The 27,366-nt window shown below is 45.8% G+C and overlaps 1 protein-coding gene across 1 annotated transcript in view; it reads right to left on the bottom strand.

The window, feature by feature from the left end:
* The window catches only part of INPP5J (inositol polyphosphate-5-phosphatase J), a 76,748-nt gene extending 55,950 nt beyond the window's left edge, over positions 1-20,798 (bottom strand). Inside the window, exon 1 of the mRNA XM_077461188.1 lies at positions 20,643-20,798. Coding sequence (XP_077317314.1) covers positions 20,643-20,699 — 57 coding nt within the window. The 5' untranslated portion in view covers positions 20,700-20,798. The remainder of the gene's footprint in view (positions 1-20,642) is intronic.
* Positions 20,799-27,366: the final 6,568 nt, after the last annotated feature.

Here is a 27,366-nt window from a genome sequence, read left to right as displayed (position 1 = left end):
TTACTACAATTCCACAATGCATCCTTCCTTATTAAAAAGAGAAGTATAGAGTTAGAAAAATTAAACACATACTCGCCTAGGTAGATGCAGCATTGGTATGATGCTGCACCTGTCCCCTGCCACCTCTCAGACCGAGGACTGAGTGATAAAACACCACTGATCCCTCAGTACTCAGTCTTCAGTGAGCAGAAAGCGGTGACGGTCAATCACCGACTCTGTGCTCTGCTCCTCCAGTGCTCACTGGAGCATCGGGCTGTGGAGAGGTTGGGAGCGGCTGGTTCAGGCAAGTTGAACCAGCTACCAGTCAGGAATATCTGGGCAGATCTCCATATTAAACTCGTGAATTGCTCTAGAGTCTGGAGCAGCTGAGTGACGTCAGTAGACAGTGGAAGAAGAGAAGTAGCTTTGGTCCTTCTTCTCCTTTAAATTAATATTACATTATAAATATCCAAATAGGTGATGTACTATTTTAAGTCCCTTAATTATTTTTTTTTTATCAAAGAAATGTTTATTGTGCCAAAAGTCAACAGACAGAGTACAATGAACAATATGGGTAAAAACAACCCAGGATGAACATCACAGAGTTCTACATATTTGGCAACACATGAACCAACAATATAACCCAGGTAACATAGTACCCTAGGACAGTTTGGTAAGTGGGAGGTATTGTACACATATAGTATGAAAAGAGTATCAAGGCACAGTAGTATAAGGCAAAAACAAAAAACACAATTCAAAACAAAACAATTGAACCAGGAATATGTGTTTCACCTCTTCCTAAGGGTAAAACTAACAGCCAACGGGTCGTATACCAACTAGAGTTTTGCCATCTCAGGAAAAAAATAACAAGAACAGCCCCCAGGTAAGAGAACAGAAGATGTGACTCTCAGTTCATCTCACTAGAGGTGTGCTTATATGGACAATTTTCAGAAGGCCACTTAAGTGTAATGGTCACAAAGATACTAGGCATTCAAACCGGCAATAAACTGTGCATTATCAATTGTGGTGGGGATAGACCAGGAGTATCCAGCCATGCCTGCCAAACTTGTCCCTTCATTTTTAATTAAAATCAAATCTAATAAAATATATTTTATGGACTGCCATGTCTACAGCAATTGCCCCAGTTTAAAAAAAAAATATATCCATGTTCTTATATCCATCTATTCATCTATTAATTTGCCATTGAAAGCCAAGATGGAACTCCAGATTCACAGGGGTTGATTTACTAAAGGCAAATAGACTGTGCACGTTGCAAAGTGCAGTTGCATTACATAGTAGGTGAGGTTGAAAAAAGACCATCAAGTCCAACTTGTGTGTGGGATTATATGTCAGTATTACACCATATATCCCTGTATGTTGTGGTCGTTCAGGTGCTTATCTAATAGTTTCTTGAAACTATCGATGCTCCCCTCTGAAACCACCACCTGTGGAAGAGAATTCCACATCCTTGCCACTCTTAAAGTAAACAACCCTCTACGTAGTTTAAGGTTAAACCTCTTTTCTTCTAATTTTATTGAGTGGCCATGTGTCTTATTAAACTCCCTTCCACAAAAAAATTGTATTCCTATTGTGGGGTCAACCACAGTTTGGTAGTTGTAAATTGAAATCATATCCCCTCTTAGCCCTTGTACACACGGTCGGAGATTCCGACAACCAAATCGGATTTTGTCCGACAGATTTTGTCCGAAACTGTTGCATACACACGGTCGGACGAAGTTGTTGGAAAATCCGACGTGATTACGTTATTTCGTTACGACGGGACTACGTTCACGCTAGTAGCCAATAGCTTTGGTGTAGGAATTTGATCTGAGCATGCGTGGCACTTTGTCCGATCGGAATTCTCTACACATGATCGGAGTATGTCCGATCGGAGCATTTTGTCGGAAAATTTTACCAACAAGTTGGAAAACTTGGTCCGTCGGATACTCCGACGGAAACAGTCCGATGTAGACCACACACAGACGGAATATCCGACAAAACGGTCCGATCGGACACATTCTGTCGGAATCTCCGACCGTGTGTACAAGGGCTTAAAGTGGATGTAAAGTTGATGTCATAATGTAGAATATAATATTTTCTATCATTTGAGCCCAGTCTTGCTACAAAGAGTTAATCCAGCTCTGAGCAATCCTCTTTTATTGTTCAGTGAGATAAATCTTGACAAACAGAGAAAAACTTTGTCAAATCCTCCCCCTTGCTGTGAGTGACAGGTGATTTACATATCTCATGCACTAGCCTAAGAGACGTGCATTATTTTTTAACCACTTAACAACCGGCCCATAGCCGAATGACGGCTACAGGGCGGTTGTTTAACTCTGGGAGGCCATCATATGACGTCCTCCCAGAATTCCGCTCTTGCGCTCCCCCCCCCCGCGCACTCGAGAGCATCCGTGACCGCCGGGTCCAAAGGACCCGGCGCATCACGGATCACGGTAAAGGCCACTCATCGCGGCCGTTTACCACGTGATCGCTCCGTCAAATGACGGAGTGATCACTTGTAAACAAACCGGCGTCATGTTATGACGCTGGTTCCTCCCTCCCCTCTCTGTACCGATCGGTACAGCGGAGGGGGAAGAGATCAGTGTCAGCAGCGCTGTGGGCTGCATCTGCAGTGCCCACATCGCTGCGCACCGAAATTGAACCCCTCAATTCCCTGCCATTACTCTGCAATACTCTGCAATACCCTGCAATACTCTGCAATACCCTGCAATACCCTGCAATACTCTGCAATACTCTGCAATACCCTGCAATACCCTGCAACACTCTGCAATACCCTGCAACACTCTGCAATACCCTGCAACACTCTGCAATGGCCTGCAACACTCTGCAATGCTCTGCAACACTCTGCAATGCTCTGCAACACCCGCCAATACCCTGCAACACTCTGCAATGCTCTGCAACACCCGCCAATACCCTGCAACACTCTGCAATGCTCTGCAACACCCGCCAATACCCTGCAACACTCTGCAATGCTCTGCAACACCCGCCAATACACTGCAACACTGTGCAATGCTCTGCAACACCCGCCAATACCCTGCAACACTCTGCAATGCTCTGCAACACTGCCAATACCCTGCAACACTCTGCAATGCTCTGCAACACCCGCCAATACCCTGCAACACTCTGCAATGCTCTGGAACACCCGCCAATACCCTGCAACGCTCTGCAACACCGGGCAATACCCTGCAATGCTCTACAACGCAATACTCTGCAACGCCATACTCTGAGATACCCAGCCATACTCTGAGATACCCAGCCATACTCTGAGATACCCAGCCATAGTCGGTGATACCCTGCAATACCCAGCCATAGACATCCCCCCCCCCCCTCCCGCCGCCCTCCGGTGCTTCTACCGACTTGCCAATACGATCAAAGCCAGAATCTTTATTTTTTTTTTCAGGCTTCCCAGCTTAGAGGTGAGATGTGGGGTCTTATTGACCCCATATCTCACTGTAAAGAGGACCTGTCATGCCATATTCCTATTACAAGGAATGTTTACATTCCTTGTAATAGTAATAAAAGTGATCAAAAAATGTATTTTTGGGGAAAAAAATGTCAAACTAAAATAAATAAAGTAAAATGAACAATAACATTTTTTTTTTTAAAGTGCCCCTGTCCCCATGTGCTCACATGCAGAAGCAAACGCATACGTAAGTCCCGCCCACATATGAAAACGGTGTTCAAACCACACATGTGAGGTATCGCTGCAAACGTTAGAGCGAGAGCAATAATTCTAGCCCTAGACCTCCGCTCTAACTCAAAACATATAACCAGTAAAAAAAAATTAAATCGTCGCCTATGGGGATTTTTAAGTAGCGATGAGTGACATGTTAGGTATCTATTTACTCAGCGTAACTTCATCTTTCACATTATGCAAAAATTGGGCTAACTTTAATGTGTTTTTTTTTTTAAGCACAAAACTGTTTTTTTTCCAAAAAAAAAGCATTCGAAAAATTGCAATGACCACCATTGTATTCTCCAGGGTGTTTGCTAAAAAAACATATATAATGTTTTGGGATTCTATGTAATTTTCTAGCAAATAAATGATGATTTTTACATGTAGGAGAGAAATGTCAGAATTGTCCTGGGTGCTCCAGAACGCCTGATGGCGATCCCTGCATGTTGGGCCTCTGTATGTGGCCACACTGTGTAAAAGTCTCACACATGTGGTATCGCCGTACTCGGGACTAATAGCAGAATGTGTTTTGGGGTGTAATTTGTGGTATGCATATGCTGTATGTGAGAAATAAACTGATAATATGACAATTTTGTGAAAAAAAAATAAAAAAAGTAAACAAAATCTTGATTTTGCAAAGAATTGTGGGAAAAAATGACAACTTCAAAAAACTCACCATGCCTCTTACTAAATACCTTGGAATGTCTTCTTTCCAAAAAGTGGTCATTTGGGGGGTATTTGTACTTTTCTGGCATGTTAGGGTCTCAAGAATTGAAATAGGCCGTCAGTACTTCAGGTGTGATCAATTTTCAGATATTGGCACCATAGCTTGTGGACTCTATAACTTTCACAAAGACCAAATAATATCCACCAATTTGTACTTATTTTTACCAAAGATATGTAGTGGTATAAATTTTGGCCAACATTTATGAAGAAAAAATTACTAATCTGCTAAATTGTATAACAGAAACAAAGAAAAATTCATTTTTTTACAGAATTTTCTGTATTTCTTCTTTTATAGCACAAAAAATAAAAAACCGAGCGGTGATTAAATACCACCAAAAGAAAGCTCTATTTGTGTGAAAAAAAGGACAAACATTTCATATAGGTCCAGTGTTGCATGACTGAGTAATTGTCATTCAAAATGTGAGAGCACCGAAAGCTGAAAATTGGTCTTGTTATTAAGGGTGTTTAAGTGCCCAGTGATCAAGTGGTTAATTAAATAGAAAACCAATCAGCGCACACACATACAAGTAAAATAGAAAATTGCAAGCTGAACACCGAAAGGAGCAAGTCACAAACATTTCAATAAATCAATAAAATACAAAATGGTGCGGAGCAAATAAAGTCCAATGATAATCACGTATTATTGTGTAGCAGCATATAATATAGAGGAGGAAACATAGTGAGGAAAATCTTCTCTTCAGAGTGACAAATCACTCCACCACTAATAATATATTCTTACCAGCTGAGATGGACCACTGAGTACTCAAATGGTCAAACAGAGAGAATCACACATGTGATATATAAGGATCAAACTGCTACGTTCCCAAACGTGGACAGGGTAGCCTCCAGTAATGATTATCATTGGACTTTATTTGCGCTGCACCATTTTGTATTTTATTGAATTCTTTTTTTATTCCCTCACACTCCTTTCTTCTACTGCTCTGCCAGGATTGGATGTGACACACCTCAGCATAATTGGGAATGCTGAAGTCATGTGGTTACTTTCCTGTCTTTTCACTGGATGTTAGAGATCATAGCAGAAGTTCAGTGTAAGAAATACACAGGAAAAAATGCATATTGACAAGGGGAGTGTAGAGGTGGGGTCTACTGACATCACGTCTCCACCCACCGAGCTCCAGACAACAGACCCACCCACAGAATCTGCAGTTTTTCGGTTCTCATAACAGACAGAGGGGAGACATTTGACAGGTGAGGAAACATGCAGGAGGCATGTATATCCTTATAGATAACCCCTATGGCAGTAGTTTAGAAAGGATGACATTGGGTTTACATCCACTTTAAGTGTCTCTTCTCCAGAGAGAATAAGTTCAGTGCTCGCAACCTTTCCTCATAACTAATATCCTCCAGACCCTTTATTAGCTTTGTTGCCCTTCTTTGCACTCGCTCCATTTCCAGTACATCCTTCCTGAGGACTGTTGCCCAGAACTGGAAAGCATACTCCAGGTGCGGCCAGACCAGAGTTTTGTAGATTGGGAAAATTATTGTTTTATCTCTGGAGTTGATGCCCTTTTTAATGCATGCCAATATTCTGTTTGCTTTGTTAGCAGCAGCTTGGCATTGCATGCTAATGCTGAGCCTATCTATCATCTACTAGGACCCCCAGGTCCTTTTTCATCCTAGATTCCCCCAGAGATTCTCCCCCCAGTGAGTAGATTGCATTCATATTTTTGCCACCCAAATGCATTATTTTACACTTTTACACATTAAACCTCATTTGCCATGTAGTTGCCCACCCCATTCATTTGTTCAGATCTTCTCCGCAAGATTTCCACATCCTGTTGAGAAGTTATTGCCCTGCTTAGCTTAGTATCGTCCGCAAATACAGAGATTGAGCTGTTTACCCCATCCTCCAGGTTGTTTATGAACAAATTAAACAGGACTGGTCCCAGCACAGAACCCTGGGGGACCCTACTACCCCCCTGACCATTCCAAGTACTCCCCATTTGTTGCTACCCTCTAAACTTGCCCCTGTAGACAGTTTTCAATCCATGCTTTTGCAAAATCCAGATACACAACGTCTATGGGCCATTCTGAAAGAGCAATTGCTCCAGAGCTTAGTAAATGAGCAGAAGCTCTGCTGACTTCCATCATCCAATCATGTGCAAGTAAAAATGCTTTTTTTTTTTTCTTGCATGTGATTGGGTACTCGTTGCAAAGTGAAGCTTTACCTAATTTACTAAGCTCAGGAGCAACTACACTTGCAGAGGGCAACTGCAAAGTGCACAGTCTATTTGCCTTTAGTAAATCAAACCCACAGTTGAAATAACTATTTTTACTGTTGTAACTGACAACAAAATTTTATCTGTCTACAGCTGATCTTGTGATTAACATACCTCTACCACATAGCACAGCCAAGAAGATCACACTACTATCTGCTGGTTTAGCTGTACAACTTACTGGATCACTTTATTTCTAATTAGGCAGGGGTGATTATGCTGATTCTTTGTTCAATAAAGAGGATGGAGCGGTCACCTGGCTGCCACTGTATAACTGGCTGTACAGATTCACAGATTCTTTGAAACGTAAAAAAGTAAACATATACATATTTAACTGTTTGTTTACTGTAGCTGTTTGATGCTCGTCCCTGACAAATGTATCATAAATTATTATTAGACCCCTTTCACACTGCGCTGCCACCGGCGTCAGCGATAAAGCGTATTTTTAGCGCCGCTTTACTGACGTTTTAGCGGCGCTATTCGGCCACTAGCCGGGCAGTTTTAACCCCCACTATAAGGCTAAAAAGGGGTTAAATCTGCCCGCAAAATTCCGCCGGAGGGGTGTTTTGCCGGTGGTATCACAGCGCTGCCCCATTGGAGGAGCAGTGAGTTCACCGCTCCTTCACCGCTCTAAAGAAGCTACTGGCAGGACTTTTTCTGATGCCCTGCCAGCGCACTGCTCCAGTGTGAAAGCCCTCAGGCTTTCACATTGGAGTGAATGAAGCCACTTTTTTCAGGCGCTATTTTTAGCACTGTAGTGTCTGAAAAATGATCCAGTGTGAAAAGGGTCTTATTTCCATCTGCGTTGGCACATCCCCCTCATTCTGCATTCCTCTTGCCATTGCTTATCGCAGGAAAGTGATCACAGCTGAGACAAGCAAATCAGCCACCTCCTTCACAGTTGTTGTCAGCAAGCTGCAGCAGAAGCAGTGGGGGGTAAGTCAGACCTCATAACCAGGGTTAGAAAGCACTTAGGGCCGGTTCACACAGCGGGCGATGCGAGGCGACACGACTCGCCTCGCTCCCGCAAGTCGCCCCCGTTCTGTACAATGGAACCGTTCTGAGAGGAGTGACTCGAGTCGCTCCGACTCAGAAAAAAGGTTCCTGTACTACTTCTGGGCGACTTCGGGGGCGACTTGCATTGACTTCTATACAGAAGTCCTCTGCAAGTCGCCGCTGAGGTCCCCGCAGGTCGCGGCGAGGCAAGTCGGAGACGCCTCGCCGCGCCTGCAGTGTGAACCGGCCCTTAAGAAACATGAGACAAAGGACTGCATGGAGACAGAACTTTAAAACATAAATGATAATAATATATCTTCTTTACTATTATATTCTGCTGTTTGGTGTATTCTGGAAAGTTGAGTCACCTAATTTTGTCTCCCATGTACTCAGATAGTGAGATCCTGCACCTGACTTCTTGGATCTGCACACCTGCTGTGGCAGTTATTCTGAATTCATTTTTATTATGGGGAAAGTAAGGCTCCTTTCACACTGGGGTGTTTTTCAGGCGCTACAGCACTAAAAATAGTGCCTAATAGCGCCTGAAAAAATCTGGCCCCTTTCACTCCAGTGTGAAAGCTGGAGAGCTTTCACACTGGAGCGGTGCGCTAGCAGGATGGTGAAAAAAGTTCTGCTAGCCACATCTTTGGAACGGTGAAGGAGCGGTGTATTCACCGCTTCTAAACCGTTCCTACCCATTGAAATCAATGGAGCAGCGTGGCTATACCTCCGGCAAAGCGCCGCTGCATCGGCGCTTTGCGGGCGGTTTTAACCCTTTTTCGGCCACTAGCGGGGGTTAAAACCACCCCAAAGCACCTTGTACCTATGTTGATGAGGACAAGGGCCTCTTCCCGACAACCCTGGCCTTTGGTTGTCGGGGTCTGCGGGCGGGGGGCTTATCGGAATCCGTGAGCCCCCTTTAATAAAGGGGCCCCCGGATCCTGGCCCCCCACCCTATTTGAATGAGTATGGGGTACAATGTACCCCTACCCATTCACCTGTGAAAAAAATGTAAAAAAAACACAACACACAAGGGTTAAAAATAGTTTATTGCACAGCTCCGGGGGTCTTCTTCCGTCTTCGGGGGTCTTCTCGCCGGACTCCTCCGCTATCTTTTGCTAGCTCTTTTACTAGCGGAGGAGTCCGACTTTCTTCTTCGTCGCCGCCCTCTTCTTCCGACTTCGGGGGTCTTGTCCCCCTCTTTGGGGGTCTTGTCCCCCTCTTCAGTTCTTCATGCTGGGCCTCCACGCCTTCTTCTAGCTCTTTTACAAGCGGTGGCCCAGTCTTCTATCGCCGCTGTCTTCGCCGCCTTCTGTTCTTCTGTTTTTCTCTTCTTCTCTTTTTGAGCTGTTAACTCGTCACTGTCTCCGGCCACAATGACAGGCACGCGGCGTACGGCGACTTATATAGGGACATCGCCGGGTGATGTCCCCCCATGTGTGGGCTCCGGCGGACTTTTTTTTACCCAAAAGTCCGGCGGACTTTTTTTACCCAAAAGTCCGGCGGACTTTTCTTTACCCAAAAGTCCGGCGGACTAAGAAAGTAGTTTTCAACCAAAATATGTCCGCTGGACTCGGAGTCCGCCAGACAATACGGCTGTGTGTGTGCTAGTCTGCCGTACTTTTGAAATGAACAGACTTTTCCCGCACAGAAACCAGCGAATGAAGCGTCGCCTGCCTCGTCACCTGGTATGGACTTAAAGGGGAAGCCCTAAGCCAAAAAAACAGCGAGGGAGCCCCCCCCCCCCCCAGGTCCATACCAGACCCTTATCCGAGCACACAACCCGGACGGTCAGGAAAGGGGGTGGGTACGAGCAAGCGCCCCCCCCCCCCTCCTGAGCTGTACCAGGCCGCGTGCCCTCAACATGGGGTGGACTTTTCCACCGGATTGTTTGATCATGTGTACGCGACATAAGACATATAAAAAGCCACAATATGTCTCAATACACCAGACTTTACTGTATAGTTTACATCTTGAACTGAAATATCAATTTTGGAAGCATTGGGGGAGATTTACTAAAGTTGGTGTATGCAGAACCTGGTGCAGCTGTGCATGGTAGCCAATCAGCTTCTAACTTCAGCTTGTTCAATTAAGCTTTGGCAATAAAACCTGGAAGCTGATCTGTTTCTATTTAGAGCTGCACCAGATTTTGTACTCTCCCGTTTTAGTAAATAACCCCCATTGACTCTATTAAGGCTGGGTTCACACTATTGCAAATTGGATGTGGATTTCCCCACATCCAATTTGCATAGCAGGAGATTGTGACCGGCTTTCTATGGAGCCGCACACACCACACCACTGATCGCCACGCAGCGCGCCCCCGCAGGCGTACGCAAGCACCTTATCCTGCTGGACACCATATGATGCCTGCCTAGTCAGGATAATACAACCACTTTCCGGCCATCATTCTGCTATATAGCCGGTGGGAAGTGGTTAAAGTGTAACTCCACTTTTGTTGAAAAAACAACACCATTCCCCTCTGGTTGATCTATGTACATTACAAGGATTTTAACAAATTTTATTGCAGATTCCTACCTGTTGTTGTTCTGAAGAAATCCCTTTGTGTTTGTTTGTATCCATATGGGAAAGTTAGTCTAATGGGAGTGGTTTCATAATTATCAATCAGCTGCTGCACCTGCAGGGCTCTAATGAGGAAAGCTGCTGGGTCTGCGTCCCTTTAGACATGATTTTCTGTTGGAAATATGTCACCAAAAATCACATTTTTGTTGCATGGGATGCCTGAAATCTGACTTGTATCTTAGGGCAGACTTCTGGGAAAATCAGGGAGCCAATCACACAAGCAGGAAATTATGTTTCTTGGGGGCGTTCTGTACACATTCCATGGTAGCCATATTGCATTGCATTTTATAGAAAGTTACAGAGCTGCCAACTGACATAAATAGGACTGCTTGCGTAGGAATGCATGAAACCCCTGCGTATCACCATGCGGGCAAACAGGGAGTATATTTTCTAGAAAATCCCTTCCTAAATACTTTTTTTGGATTTTTTCTTTAGTTTTTCAATACAGTGATGTGTCTGAAAAGCTTTGTCACATTTCTGTACTGTGGAGAGTCCCACACCAGTGCTGAATCCCCTATAGCTGAGATGTCATTCCTCTCAGGGTTGTGGAGGCGTTGTCAGCCCAGAAAAGCATTCCTTCCCACCAGATACAGAGAGACAGAGGAATAAGTTGGAGTGTGAGGGCCTCACATGATCACATAGAAAAACGAACTGATTGAAACTAGTTGATTTTATGAGGTTCTAGTTTCTAAATGCTTATGGCCTCTTTCACACCTTTTTGATCAGCAGAGTATATGAACATATACCTGGAGCACTCCATCCCGGCTCTATCTAGTCCACCGATCCCATCCTGGCTCCATCTATCCCCCCAATCCCATCCTGGCTCTATCCACCCCCTGAACCTATTCCATCTCCAACCATCCCCCCGATCCCATTCCGGCTTCATCCACCACACCATTCCGGCTCTATCTAGTCCACCGATCCCATCCTGGCTCCATCTATCCTCCCCGATCCCATTCTGTCTCCATCCATTCGCTGATCCTATTCCGGTTCTATCCACCACCTCAATCCTATCCCAGGTCCATCCATCTCCCCCAATCCCATCCTGGCTATGTCCATTGTGGCAGGTTAAGGGGGGAGAGCCACACTGACACACTAGCCTGCTTAGTGAGGGGGGGAGGTTGGGGTAGGTGACACCATGTTTTACTGCACCAGGTGACACCACTGCTGTGAGTGAAGTCAGAATTAAACTAGTAGATTGTATGATAAATAGACAGTTGTTATTTTTAAGCAAGGTCAGCAATAACACATTCTAAGTCGACTTCCTTTGTAAATAACTGTATATGCAGTGAGAGTCTTTTTATCGTGAACAAAAATTGTAAACTGATATTTTTCTGTAGAATAGAAAACATCTATAGGGTGCTCAGCATCATTAGGGTGAATATCTGACATTTATCCACTGGAGAAGAGGTGTATTTGTATAATCAGACTAACAGCGCTCAAACTTCAAAGAAAAAAACTGCTTTATCTCTGGAGCCAGCATTGCAATCTGCTTTGCCATGTAGCCATCATACAGCAGAGGGCACACAGCATAGGACACTAGTCCTTATCTAAATCCCATTTGTCCTCAAGAAAAAAGCCTTCTAAAAATAAACCTAAACTTTCTGTTCATTTATCACACTGGTATGAGCTGGCCACACCACGTAAGGAGGAAAGCAGCGCATGGCAGATATATACAGATACAGCTATTGACCACGGGGAGAGAAAATGTATACATATGTATACACACTAGATACAACACATCAGAGGTGCTGACCTTGGAGATAGGCTGAGGATCTCTCTGAACAAACTGCTACAATTGTGTCTTATGATTTTCATTTCACCCATTTGTATCACAATTCCCTGTAGTACTGGTGAGCAAGAACATTCAGATATTCAACCAATAGAACAAACCATATTGTCATACTCCTGTTCTCTCCTTCCACTGCTTTGTTTCTCTGCTTTAAAAGGAACACATTATCCTTTTAGACTTACATTATCCTTTTCAAGGGCATACACTATATCACCAAAAGTATGGCAACGACTGTCTTTACACTCACATTAAGTCCATTAAGTCCATTCTTCTATGGGTCACATCAATGAAATTCCTTTTGCACTCCTATGACCCGTTTTCAAGAGAGCCATCTGAAGTCCCCTCTCTGCTGACGTCACTAATATCAGTCTAGGCACCACGTCACCACGACTCTGGGAGTCTGGATCTGCCAGGTGCCTGTACTGATGTACGTCTCAGCCTCACAGTGAGCCGCTGAGAGCCTGAGATGGCCACTTCGAGCCACCATACTGGTTAGCGCTCTAGTGAGCGTGGTGGAGCAGATCGACAGTAAGCAGCTCTCTGCTCGGGGAGCTGTGAGAACCGAGCCATCTGCGATGTTCAATCGATCGGTTCTCATTGCAGAGGCGGTGGGGGGTGGATGCAGCATCCACGTAGGTAAGTATGATGGAAGAAAACTCCCCAAACCCATACTTCTCTTTTAACTTTAATGGCTTCCCAGTCTTAGTCCATACAGTTCAATATTGAGTTGGCCCACCCTTTGCAACTATAACAGCTTCAACTCTTCTGGAAAGGCTGTCCACGAGGTTTAAGTGTGTTTCTATGAGAGCTGAGGCACTGATGTGAACGAGAAGGCCCGGCTCACAGTCTCCGCTCTAATTCACCCCAAAGGTGTTCTATCGGTTTAAGGTCAGGACTCTGTGAAGGTCAGTCAAGTTTCTCCACCCCAAACTTGCTCCTCCATGTCTTTATGGACCTTGCTTTGTGCACTGGTGCGCAGTCATGTTGAAACAGGAAGTTTCAGGCGTTTTAGCACTAGAAATAGCCTCTAAAAAGTGCCTGAAAACCCCATTCAGTGCAATGAGTGCTTTCACACTGCGCGCTTGGGGGACATTAGAAAAAGTCCTGCAAGCAGCATATTTGGGGCTGCTTGGGAGCGCTATAAATAGTGCTCCTAAAATGCCCCTGCCTATTGAAATGAATAGGCAGTGCTTCCAAAGCGCTTTGAAAGCGCCACCAAACGTGTATTTCTTTGGGTTTTTTTAAGGTCTCCTTTTCACGAGACCTAAAAAAATGGCCGGCTATCACCTGAAATGTGCTGCTAAAACACCACAAAAACGGTTGGCGCTTTAGCGTTGTTTTAGCAGCACTACAGAGTGAAAGCGGTCTAAGAATTACCTTCACTGGAACTAAGGGGCCAAGCCCAACCCCTGTAAAACAACCCCACACCATAATCCCCCCTCCACTAAACGATGACCAGTGCACAAAGCAAGGTCCATAAAGACATGGGTGAGTTGGGTTGGGGGAACTTGACTGGCCTGCTAGAAATCAAAGTCCTGATAGAACACCTTTAGGATGGATTAGAGCAGAGACTGCGAGCCAGGCCTTCTCATCCACATCAGTCACTGACCTCACAAATGCGCTTCTGGAAGAATGGTTAAACATTCCCATAGACACACTCCTAAACCTTGTGGACAGCCTTCCCAGAAGAGTTGAAGCTGTTATAGCTGCAAAGGGTGGGCCGACTCAATACTGAACCCTACGGACTAAAACTGGGATGCCATTAAAGTTCAAGTGCATGTAAAGGCAGGCGTCCGAATACTTTTGGTAATATAGTATAAATCCATATATTCCAGCATGTACACTGTTGCTAGCCTACCAGAACCAGAATCTACAAATTCAATACACCAAGGCTACCCTTTTAGTTCCAAGTATTGTATATATATGTAATAGACCAAGGCCAGCCTACCAGTCCAAGGATACACATACACATCTAATAGTCCAAGTCTAGTCTGCCATGTCCAGGCTATAGACATGTAATACACCAAGGCTAGCATACCAGTTCCAAAAAATATATAATAAACCAAAGCTAGCCTACCAGTCAAAGAATATACACTTTTAATAGAACAAGACTGCCTATTAGTTTAAGGATATACACGTATAATACAGCAAAGCTAGCCTACCTGTTCTATGATATACTCCTGCAATATTAGTCTACCAGATCTGGAATTTACAGCCCTGGACCAGGTTATACGCATGTAAGAGGCCATGGCGAGCCTAACAATTCCAGGATATATATATGTAATACGCCAAGGCTAGTGTACCATTTATGGGTTATACACATGCAACAGACCAGGAATAGCCTACTAGTTTCAGAATATACAGATTTTAATCACTACACCTAGTCTACCAGTTCCAAAATGCACATGTAATACACCGATGCTATACCCTAACCATTCCAGAATATACACATGTAATACACCAAGGCTAGTCTACAATTTCTTGGTTATACACATGTATGAAACCAAGAATAGCCTACTAGTTTCAGAATATACAGACGGTAATCACTACACCTAGTCTACCAGTTCCAGAATATACACATGTAATACAGTATTTCAATGCTAAAATAAAAAAGGTTGTTTCTTACCTTGGATATGTGCTAAATTGTACTCATGCAAATTCGTTAACCTAGATAGTGACAGCTACCGTTGAAATATGAACCAGTTTGTAACACAACTTAACCAATAATTTATATCAAACCATGCTTGTCACATTTGAATGTAAACCTGATTCATGAAATTTGAGCTGGGCACATATATGTACAGTGTTTTCTTATCTCTCTTCAAAGCACTGAGTCCTGTGGCTTTCTTCTGCTCCGTTCTTCTGTTATCAGCCTGATCATTTCTGACAAGTTCTGCATCAACCTCAGATGAAAACCTGAATTTTGTGCTGGGAGTGACATGGAGATTTCGCTATTACGCTATGCGTAATCCATGTCTCCTGTGCTATAAAGCGCCCTTTCAGCCTTTTGGTATAATGCATCTTACTAAACCCTTATAAGTAAACAGACATGCCCACCATCTTACATCCTCGGCTTCACAGCTCGACTGTCCTTCCATCCTGAGCTTTGTTTATTTATAGTACTTTATAGTAACAATAGAGCTTGGTGGTTTCACAATCGGCCAATCAAGCACAGGCATTCCTTCAAACAGGAGTATACAAATCTCAACCAATGAACAATGACTAGGAGATTTTATGGGCAGGTCTGGGCAGAGGCAGTGTGTACGATTTCCCGCCCTCTGTACCTGGAAGCCATCATCATGGCTTGCCTTGGAATCATGGACAATGTCTCCGGTCAACACACCCACAAAGTCCTATTTTTACCATTGGTGTGAATCCTTATTCTGCGTTGTTCAGAGAACAGTACATACCCGGGATTATACTACCTTTCCTGTGGATGGGTGATTATCTGCAGGGGCAAACCACGGCCCCCCCAATATGTTGATTAGGCACACAGGGATGACACGGGCGTACATCCGCTCATAACTGATAATGTCTTTGTAGAGTGAACACATCCCCCCAGACTACCGTCTGTGCATTGAACAGGGGCCCTTCGCTGGCGGACATATCCCCACTCTGCAAACACTTCTCTGCATCCTCAAGAAGATTTTCATTACCAGACGGAACTCACCCAGCGTCAGTCTGCCCCAGTCCACTTTTTAGAGTGGGCTCCAGGAGAACTAACACTGGGAGACACTATGACAATACATATTAAATACATCTTCATAAAATTTCCACAACAGTGGGATGCTATAAATAGATTAGCAGAGAGCTGAACTATTCAACAAACAGCTCTGAAAGTCTCTACCTATGAGAGGAGGGGTGTGTGCCTTTCCTCCAATCAGCTGTCTTGGCTGTATGCCCAGGCTTCACTTCAATGTTAGCCAGGAAGAGAAAATCTCCTAACATGATGTGCACTTTCTAAACAGTATATAATGCTGAAGACAGCAGATATACAAGTAAAACTTACTGGGTATATGTGAGGGTTTACATCCATTTTAACACTTAATGTGATAAACAAATTTTCATACCATAAATGTGCTTCACAATTAATAACACAATATAAACAAATTCATGTCAATATAATATCATTGTCTCAAAAACGTTCCCTGTGTAAAAGTGCAAGTGCTCTTTAAAACTTGGTGCTTTGTTTCACTTGTGCCAATTTGACCTTAAAAAGTGAGTGTTTTTTAACCTTTTATGTAATAAATTTACCAAGCTGTATTGTACTATGAGCTTCCTTTCTGTCATCCTTTCCCTCTAATGCCGCGTACACACGATCGGACTATCCGGCGGACAAACCGCCAGACTTTCCGAATGACCGGACCTGCCCACACACGACCGGACTTTTCCGACGAGCTAGGTCCAGCGGACAATCAGCCGGACTATGGCAGGAGTCGGTCGGACTTTTGAAATGAACGGACTTGCCCACACACGGAGAAAAGTCCATTTTGAACGCGGCTCCAGGTAGCCGGGACTAGCGAAGGAGGTCAATGTCGCCGCCTCCATCGGCGAGATTGACACCTCTCTAGCCCCGTCACCTGGTATGGACTTAAAGGGGAAGCCCTACTCCGAAAAAAACTGCGTGGGGGTCCCCCCAAAGTCCATATCAGACCCTTATCCGAGCACGAAGCCCAGCCGGTCAGGACATGGGGTGGGGACGAGCGAGCGCCCCCCCTCCTGAGCCATACCAGGCCGCGTGCTCTCAACATGAGGGGTGCTTTGGGGAAGGGGGGGGTCCCTGTGGCCCCCCCACCCCAAAGCACCTTGTCCCCATCTTGATGACGACAAGGGCCTCTTCCCGACAACCCTGGCCATTGGTTGTCGGGATCTGTGGGGGGGCTTATCGGAATCCGGGAGCCCCCTTTAATAAGGGGGCCCGCCAATACTGGCCCCCCACCCTATGTGAATGAGTATGGGGTACATTGTACCCCTACCCATTCACCTGGTGAAAAAAAGTGTAAATAAAAAACACAACACATGATTTTAAAATAATTTATTGGACAGCTCCGGTGGTCTTCCGTCTTGGGAGGTCTTCTCGCCGGACTGCTCCGCTATCTTCTGCTCTTTTACTAGCTCTCTTACTAGCGGAGGAGCCCGGCTTTCTTCTTCGTCGCTGCCGCCATCCAGGGGTCTTCTTCTGACTTCGGGGGTCTTGTCCCCCTCTTTGGGGGTCTTGTCCCTCTCTTCCGTTCTTCTTGCCGGGCCTCCGCTCTCTTCTGATAGCTCTTTTACTAGCGGTGGACTGGTCTTCTGTCGCCGCCACTTTCTTCTCTTCTTCTCCCTTGCAATGTTGACATGTTGACCCCCCAAGACGGAAGACCACTGGAGCTGTCCAATAAATTATTTTAAAAACGTGTTTTGTGTTTTCACCAGGTGAATGGGTAGGGGTACAATGTACCACATACTCATTCACATAGAGTGGGGGCGGTATCTGGGGGCCCCCTTATTAAAGGGGGCTCCCGGATTCTGATAAGCCCCCCGCCCGCAGACCTCACCAACCAACAGCCAGGGTTGTCGGTAAGAGGCCCTTGTCCTCATCAACATGGGGACAAGGTGCTTTTGGGTGGGGGGGCCGCAGGGCCCAACCTTCCCCAAAGCACCCCCCCATGTTGAGGGCACGCGGCCTGGTATGGCTCAGGAGGGGGGCGCTCCCCCGTCCCCACCCCCTTTCCTGACCGGCTGGGCTGCGTGCTCGGATAAGGGTCTGATATGGACTTTGGGGGGACCCCCACGCCGTTTTTTCCACATAGGGCTTCCCCTTTAAGTCCATACCAGGTGACGGGGCTAGCGAGGTGTCAATCTCACCGATGGAGGCAGAGACATTGACTTCTTGCGCTAGTCCCGTCAACCTGGAGCCACATTCAAAATGAAAAAGTCCACCGGAGCCCACACGGGCGGATTTGTCCGGCATCTGATCATGTGTACGCGGCATGAGTGGTATTATCAGGCAAACAAAAACAAAGACAAGCTGAGCTAATTCAAGAGGAACTGGATTTTAAAGAGGACATGCCCCACAAGTGCACCTGTCCACACTAGTAATAGTTGTTCATGTTCATTTGGTGAGTGCCAGTCCATGTGGGGCACTATATGCACAAGTGGAACAAAGCACTACGTTTTAAAGAGCACCTGAGCTTTTATGCCAAGGAAGTTTTTATGGGACTTAGATATTATATTGACATGAATTTGTTTATATTGTGGTATTGATTGTGAAACACGTTTATGGTGTGAGAATTTGTTTATCACATTAAGGGGTGGATTTACTAAAATAAAATAAACATTCTGCAAGTGCAGTGGCTCCAGAGCTTATCAAATGAGGTAAAGCTTCGCTATGTAAAGAATACCCAATCACGAGCAAGGGAAAAAAAAAATTGCATTTTTCTCGCACATGATTGGATGATAGAAGTCAGCACAACTCCTGCTCATTTACTAAGCACTGGAGAAAGTGCACTTTGCAAACTGCACAGTCTATTTACCTTTAGTATATCAACCCCATAGTGTTAATGTGACAATTGTGGTTTAATATAAAATATTCCAATTCTACCCCATCAGTTTCAGAATATACATATGTAATACACCAGGACTAGCCTACCAGTTCCAGATTATGCACATCATGTAATACATCAAGGCTACCAGTTCCAGGATTTACAGATGTTATGCAATAAGGATTCTACCAGGTCCAGAATTGACAAATGTAATACATCAAGGTTATCCTATGAGTTCCTTAATATACAGATGTTTTACCCTAGGGCTAGCCTACTAGTTCAAGATATACACATACCGTACACTAGGGCTATCCTACCAGATCCAGAATATACGCATGCAATACACCGAGGCTTGCCTACGAGTTGGAGAATATACGCATTTAATACACCAAGGCTAGCCTACCAGTTGGATAATATATACATGTAATATACCAAGGCTAGCCTATCAGTTATATAATATGCACATGTAATAGACCAAGGCTAGCCTACCAGTTGAATAATATACACATGTAATACACCAAGGCTAGCCTACAAGTTGGATAATATACATATGTAATACACCAAGGCCAGCCTACCAGCTGGAAAATATACACTAATAATACACTAAGGTTAGCCTACCAGTTGGAGAATATACACATGTAATACACAAAGGCCAGCCTACCAGTTGGAAAATATACTGATTTTAAAATATGCAGATAGTATGTACAAAGACTAGCCTATCAATTCCAGAACATACAGATGTTATTCCCTGGGGCTAGCCTAGCAGTTGCAGAATATACACATGTAATAGACTAAGGCTAGTCTTCCAATTCTAGAATATAGATATGTAACACACCAAGGCTAGCCTTCCAATTTTTGAATTTAAGACATGTAACACCACAAGGCTAGCCTTCCGATTATGGAATATAGACATGTAACACCCCGAGACTAGCCTTCCAGTTCTAGAATATACACATGTAACACCCCAAGACTAGTCTTCCAATTCTAGAATATACACATGTAACACCCCAAGACTAGCCTTCCAATTCTGGAATATAGACATGTAACACCCCAAGACTAGTCTTCCAATTCTAGAATATACACATGTAACACCCCAAGACTAGCCTTCCAATTCTGTAACATAGACATGTAACACCCCAAGACTAGTCTTCCAATTCTAGAATATACACATGTAACACCCCAAGACTAGCCTTCCAATTCTGGAATATAGACATGTAACACCCCAAGACTAGTCTTCCAATTCTAGAATATACACATGTAACACCCCAAGACTAGCCTTCCAATTCTAGAATATACACATGTAACACCCCAAGACTAGTCTTCCAATTCTAGAATATACACATGTAACACCCCAAGACTAGTCTTCCAATTCTAGAATATACACATGTAACACCCCAAGACTAGTCTTCCAATTCTAGAATATACACATGTAACACCCCAAGATTAGCCTTCCAATTCTGGAACATAGACATGTAACACCCCAAGACTAGCCTTCCAATTCTAGAATATACACATGTAACACCCCAAGACTAGCCTTCCAATTCTAGAATATACACATGTAACACCCCAAGACTAGTCTTCCAATTCTAGAATATACACATGTAACACCCCAAGACTAGTCTTCCAATTCTAGAATATACACATGTAACACCCCAAGACTAGTCTTCCAATTCTAGAATATACACATGTAACACCCCAAGACTAGTCTTCCAATTCTAGAATATACACATGTAACACCCCAAGACTAGTCTTCCAATTCTAGAATATACACATGTAACACCCCAAGACTAGTCTTCCAATTCTAGAATATACACATGTAACACCCCAAGACTAGTCTTCCAATTCTAGAATATACACATGTAACACCCCAAGGTTAGCCTGCCAGTATCACTGTGACTTTTGCTGGCTCCAGATGTTGTGCCCGATGCTGTCTCTATACGCGGAATCCAAGCTGGGTAGCGCTGCTCTATAGGCAGACATATCCCTGTGATCACACCAAGTAGACCAGCTCCTGCCGGCTTTTCCCAGTAACCATGCCCAGGCTGTGAGTGTACAAAGGAGGACTGTCATTAGGCTGATGGCCAGGTGATCAGGAAGGGGTGGCAGGTTACCTGTGCAGATCCATCGTGCGCCCCGTGTGCCCTCCCTCGGTCCCTGCGCTCTGCCATCTCTGCTCAGCAGATGCTGCTCTCCCCTCCTCTCCTCACTGCCAGGTGACGTCAGGGTGCCAACCTGCAGCAGCGTTAAAGGAATATGCAGCCTCAGCCTGGGGGAAGCATGCGCCTTCTATAGGGGAGGGAGGGAGTGTGTGAGGAGGGAAGTGCTAGATAATCATTCATTCCAGCACTTCCATTCCGTCTCCTTTCTGTGGAAGTCACATTGTAATGGAGCCGGCAGAGCAGGGGTTACATGTAGGCTAGGAGCTCACCTGGCCAGGGAAGGCGATGCCAGCTAGGTGAGAGAGGAGCCCGGGGAGGAGACTGGCAGCACTGTGAGTGTGGTGACCTTGTCAGTTCAGGGTCAGCTCTGGGCTGTCATTATTACACAAGGACATATGCACTGAATGCTGTCTTTTCCTAAATGCTCATTTCCTGGCTACCATGCCTAGCAAATGTTGCAATACTAGCATAGACCATCCGATTTCTGACTTTATTTGCTGCAGCTCAGTCGTTCTAAGCATGGTTGTCATTTGATTCATATGACAGCAAAGCAACTGGCATTTCCAAACTAAAATGAACAATGGTAGCTCCAATGTTTCTGGCATAACAGGTTTCCTTTCTAAACAAAGGGCCAGTTTAGTGTTCTTACTTTTGGTGGGACAGATCGTGGCCAGTGGGAGTAGAAACACCATGGCGTCAGTGGGAGGAATCGTGCACCAAATCTGGTGTCAGTGGGAGGAATCGTGCCCCAAATCTGGTGTCAGTGGGAGGAATCGTGCCCCAACATTGGTGTTAGTGGGAGGAATCGTGATCCAACGTTGGCGCCAGTGGGAGAAATCATGACCCAACGTTGGCATTAGTTGGAGGAATCGTGCCCCAAACCTGGTGTCAGTGGGAGGAATCGTGCCCCAAACCTGGTGTCAGTGGGAGGAATCGTGCCCCAACATTGGCGTCAGTGGGAGGAATCGTGATCCAACGTTGGCGTCAGTGGGAGGAATCGTGACTCAACGTTGGCGTCAGTGGGAGGAATCGTGAACCAATGTTGGCGTCAGTGGGAGGAGTCGTGCCACAACGTTGGCATCAGTGGGAGGAATCGTTCCCCAGCGTTGGTGTTAGTGTTAGTAATCGTGCCACAACGTTGGCATCAGTGAGAGGAATTGTGCCTCAAACCTGGTGTCAGTGGGAGGAATCGTGACCTAACGTTGACCCAAAGTTGGTGTCAGTGGGAGGAATCGTGACCCAACATTGGCGCCAGTGAGAGGACTTGTGCCCCAATGTTAGTGTCAGTGGGAGTAATCATGCCACAACCTTGGCTTCAGTTGGAGGAATTGTGCCCCAAACCTGGTGTCAGTGGGAGGAATCGTGCCCCAACATTGGTGTCACTGGGAGGAAAAGTGTCCCAACGTTGGCATCAGTGGGAAGAATCGTGCCCCAACATTGGTGTCAGTGGGAGGAATCGTGCCCCAACATTGACGTCAGTGGGAGGAATTGTGCCCCAGCAATATTGTTAGTGTGAGTAATCGTGCCACAACATTGGCATCAGTGGGAGGAATCGTGCCCCACGTTGGCGTCACTGGGAGGAATCGTGACTCAATGTTAGTGCCAGTGGGCGTAATCGTGCCACAACGTTGGCGTCAGTGGGAGAAATTGTGCCCCAAACCTGGTGTCAGTGGGAGGAATTGTGCCCCAACTTTGGTGTTAGTGGGAGGAATTGTGCCCCAACGTTGGCGTCGGTGGGAGGAATCATGCCCCAATGTTGGCATCAGTAGGAGGAATCGTGCCCCAATGTTGGTGTCAGTGGGAGGAATCGTCCCCCGGCATTGGTGTTAGTGTGAGGGATTGTGCCCCAACGTTGGTGTTAGTGGGATGAATTGTGCCCCAAACCTAGTGTCAGTGGGAGGAATCTTGCCCCAGCGTTGGCGTCAGTGGGAGGAATCGTGACCCAACGTTGGCATCAGTGGGAGGAATCGTGACCCAACATTGGGGTCAATGGGAGAAATCCTGCCCCAGCGCTGGCATCAGTGGGAGGAATTGTGCCCCAACATTGGTGTCAGTGGGCGTAATCGTGTCACAACGGTGTCAGTGGGAGGAATAATGCCCAATGTTGGTGTCAGTGGGAGGAATCGGGACCCAACCTTGGCGCCAGTGGGAGGAATCATGCCTCAACATTGGTGCCAGTGGGAGGAATAGTACCACAATGTTAGTTTTAGTTGGAGGAATCATGCCCAAACCTGGTGCCAGTGGGAGAAATCTTTCCCCAATGTTGGCGTCAGTGGGAGGAATCGTGTCCTAACGTTTGTGTCGGTGGGAGGAATTGTGCCCCAATGTTGGTGTCAATGGGAGGAATTATGCCCCAATGTTGGTGTCAGTGAAAGAATCATTCCTCAAGGGCCAGACAAATACAAGCAAGGGGCCGCATTTGGGCCCCGGGCTGCAGTTTGGAGACCACTGCCTTAAAGCATACAGACCTTTCATGGTACAGGATCTAGCCCACCCCCTGAATAGGCTAGATCCTTAAAGCTGATGTCCGGGAAAAAGCAAAAATCCTCTATTGCAGTGCGACTGCCCCTGCACTGCAAGAGTTTAAGGCTCATTTATGCCTAATGTACCATAAAAAGCATTTTTTTTCTTATCAGATCCTCTGCTCCAGCAGGCTCACACCAGGCTGTTAGACTGGTGGCCACACAGCCTTTTCTCCCTTACACTTCAGTAGTTGTATACCCTCTGACATGACACCATCAAGTACAATGTAGGACACGTAGACCTGCATTAGATGCGAAACCTAAACGATATGAATCGCGGGCAGAATTGTATTAATTCTGCCTACCAGTCCAGAATTGCAGCAAAAAGTGGAATGCTTTGAAATGCCATTATTTCTTAATGGCATTGCAAATGCTCCTGGCTCTGTGCCAAGATTTTGTACATGAACTTCTTTGGAGCGGATGGAGGCCCATTTAAATGAGTTAATCCAAAAACGCTTCACTAAAAATAAAAAAAACGGGCTGCAGGAGCTGTGGTTACGCTACGTTCAGGTGTGAATAAAGCCTTAGGGAGAAGAGGAGAACGACATCTTCCAGAAATCAGAAGATCAGGTAAGTAAAACTGCTTTTTCTGGTATCCTAGACATAAACAAGTACCCAAGACTTGCAGAGTGGGAGCAGCTGAGAGGAAGGCTCACCCGGGATATAAGATTTCATGTCCCCAAAAAAGGCTTGAATTTCCATTGATTCCTGCGGAATTTTGAATCATGGGTGGCCCTACAAACATCACTCATCAACAGAAGTCAATTTAAAAATCAGCTGGGCTAGCAGGAATTTTTTGGCAGAACTGTCACTGCATCCCATCAGATGCAAGTACAGTACTTATCACATATCAATGGTCTGCTCAGGACACATGAAAAGTCAGCTTAAGGTGCTAATGACATGTGAAGGGTCTGTTCGGGATGGCATCACACATGAATGAACGGTTTGCTGAGGAGGTCATCACACATAATGGGTCTCAGGATCTTATCACTCATGAAGGCTCAACCCAGGAGCTCATTACATATGAAGGGTCAGCTCAGGAGGTCATCACACAAGAAGGGTCAACTCAGGATCTCATCATACATGAAGGCTCAGCAGTTCATTACACATGAATGGTCAGCTCGGGAGGTCATTACATATGAAAGTTCCCAAGGATGCCCTATATGGGGAAAAACATGTAGAACACAACTTCCTGTTCCGATTATATCACTTCCTGCCTGTGGAACACACAGAGCTTCCAAGTCTTGGTTATCAAGCATGGTGTTACATCTGTTTTTAAGTGAGTGCAGTTTTTAGTATCTACTTTTAATAAATGGTTTTATGCTATATGTTGGCTTTCCCTTTCTTTCTCTTGCCTGAGTGTATGTCAAGAGGCTTTAGCCTGCTGGAACAGCGGTTGGAGGAGGAAGCCCAGTCTAGGAGGGAGACTGACAGAAACCTCAGCAGAGTTGCAGGAGTGATGAAGGAGGATCCAGTTCCTTTGCCATTGGAGATGAGGAGAATGTGAAGGTTGTTTTTGACTCTGGTAGCTGAAAAGCTGGAAGTTATATTGATCTGATAAGTGGGGAAGCACTACTAAAGGGACACCCTCACCATCACGTGTGCAACCGGTGTAAAAAAGCAGTGACACTACAGCTGGGACAGTTTTGAGAACAGAGCACTTTCACATATGTTATAAACGTTTCATATATTTGTGGATTAGATTAGATTAGAATGTGTTCATTGAAGTAGATGCAAGGTGGAAGCAGTGGACTTACAGAGAACACTACATTGAGCACAAAAAATTGTATGTTTACATGAATTTGCATAGGTTTTTAGTTGGAAGGGTCAACCCAGGATGGAATCTAACATGAAGGGTCAACCCAGGAGGTCATCACACATAAAGGGTCAGTTCAGGAGCACATCACACATGAAGGGTCAACTCATGAGCTCATCATCCATGATGAATACATTCAGGACATCTTTGCATATGAACTGACAGCTCAGGAGGTCATTACACATGAAGGATCAACTCAGGAGGTCATCACAAGTGAAGGGTCAGCTTAGTAGGTCACACACATAAAAAGTCAGCTCAGGAGGCCATCACACAAGAAGGGTCAGCTAAGGAGGCCGTTACACATGAAGGGTCACCTTAGGAGGTCATCACACATGACACATGAACAGTTAGCTCAGGAGGTCATCACACATGAAGGGTCAGTTCAGGAGGTCATCACACTTGAAGGGTCGGGTCAGGAGGTCATTACACATGAAGGGTCTGCTTAGGATGGCATCATACATGAAGCGTCAACTCAGGAGGTTATTACACGTTAAGGATCAGCTCCAGGAGGTTATCACACATGAAGGCTCGGCTCAGGAGATCATTACACATTAAGGCCGCGTACACACGGGCGGATTGTCTGCCCAACTAAGTTCGTCAGACGATCCGACAGACAGTCCGTCCAAATTTTGAATGAACGAACTTGACCACACACGATGAACAGACAGTCCGCTGAAAACTTGCGTGATGACGTGTACAGCACGTACGACGGGACTAGAAAAACGACGTCCAATACACTGCAATGCAACCTTCGGCCGTGTAAATCCTTTCTGAGCATGCGCCATACTTAGTCCGTCCAACTTGCCTACACACGAGCGGACTGTCCGCTGAAACCAAGTTTGGACGGACAAAACCAAGTTTGGACGGACAAAATTACGGAAATTCCGAAAGACAAAGTCCGTCAGACTGTCCGCTGAAAAAGTCCGCTGAAGCCCACACACGAGCGGATTGTCCGCTGAAACACGGTTCAGCGGACTAAGTTGGGCAGACAATCCTCCCGTGTGTACACGGCCTAAGGGTCAGCTCAGGAGGTATTTACACATGAAGGATCATCTCAAGAGGCTATCACACATGATGGGTCAGCTCAGCAGGTCACACACATAAAGAACCAGCTCAGGAGGTCATCACACTTGAAGGGTCGGGTCAGGAGGTCATTACACATGAAGGGTCTGCTTAGGAGGGCATCATACGTGAAGTGTCAACTCAGGAGGTTATTACACATAAAGGATCAGCTGCAGGAGGTTATCACTAGTGATGGACGAACTTCCGACGGGACGTTTCGCGAACGCGAAACGCGAACGGACACAAACGTTCGCGAAAACGACCGTTCGCCGCGGGCTCCATTGACTTCAATGGGAGGCGAATTTCGCAAACCTTTAGGTCGAATTTGCGGCCACGGGGTAATTATTAGGGGGTAGCACGTAGTCCCACCACCTGGACAATAGCATAATACATGTATGAGGTGAATTTGGGATCGATAACTACAAGCATTTTTTTTTTATTTGGGAAATTGTTCTGACAATTCAGGACTATGGAGCTAATGAAGGCAATGGAGGAGAGGGAAGGTCAGGGACCAGGGTAGGCAAACAAGAGGGTGCAGGAGATACAGAGCACTGACAGCAGCACCGTAATACAGAGCACTGACATCAGCACCGTGACATACAGCGCTGACAGCAGCTCCGTGACATACAGCGCTGACAGCAGCTCCGTGACATACAGCGCTGACAGCAGCTCCGTGACATACAGCGCTGACAGCAGCTCCGTGACATACAGCGCTGACAGCAGCTCCGTGACATACAGCGCTGACAGCAGCACCGTGACATACAGCGCTGACAGCAGCTCCGTGACATACAGCGCTGACAGCAGCTCCGTGACATACAGCGCTGACAGCAGCTCCGTGACATACAGCACTGACAGCAGCTCCGTGACATACAGCGCTGACAGCAGCTCCGTGACATACAGCGCTGACAGCAGCACCGTGACATACAGCGCTGACAGCAGCTCCGTGACATACAGCGCTGACAGCAGCTCCGTGACATACAGCGCTGACAGCAGCTCCGTGACATACAGCGCTGACAGCAGCTCCGTGACATACAGCGCTGACAGCAGCTCCGTGACATACAGCGCTGACAGCAGCTCCGTGACATACAGCGCTGACAGCAGCTCCGTGACATACAGCGCTGACAGCAGCACCGTAAGCAGCCCCAGGAGGAAGTCAGCACAGCACAGGGATGGTGTGATCCCCTCATAATAAGAACCCCCAGGAGGAAGTCAGCACAGCACAGGGATGGTGGGAGCCCCTCATAATAAGAACACCCAGGAGGAAGTCAGCACAGCA

The sequence above is a fragment of the Lithobates pipiens genome, unplaced genomic scaffold (assembly GCF_037356315.1).
Source record: "Lithobates pipiens isolate NorthernLeopardFrog02 unplaced genomic scaffold, aLitPip1_a1.2 Scaffold_3, whole genome shotgun sequence".
Taxonomy (NCBI): Eukaryota; Metazoa; Chordata; class Amphibia; order Anura; family Ranidae; genus Lithobates; species Lithobates pipiens.
This window is presented reverse-complemented; position numbering and strand designations above follow the sequence as displayed.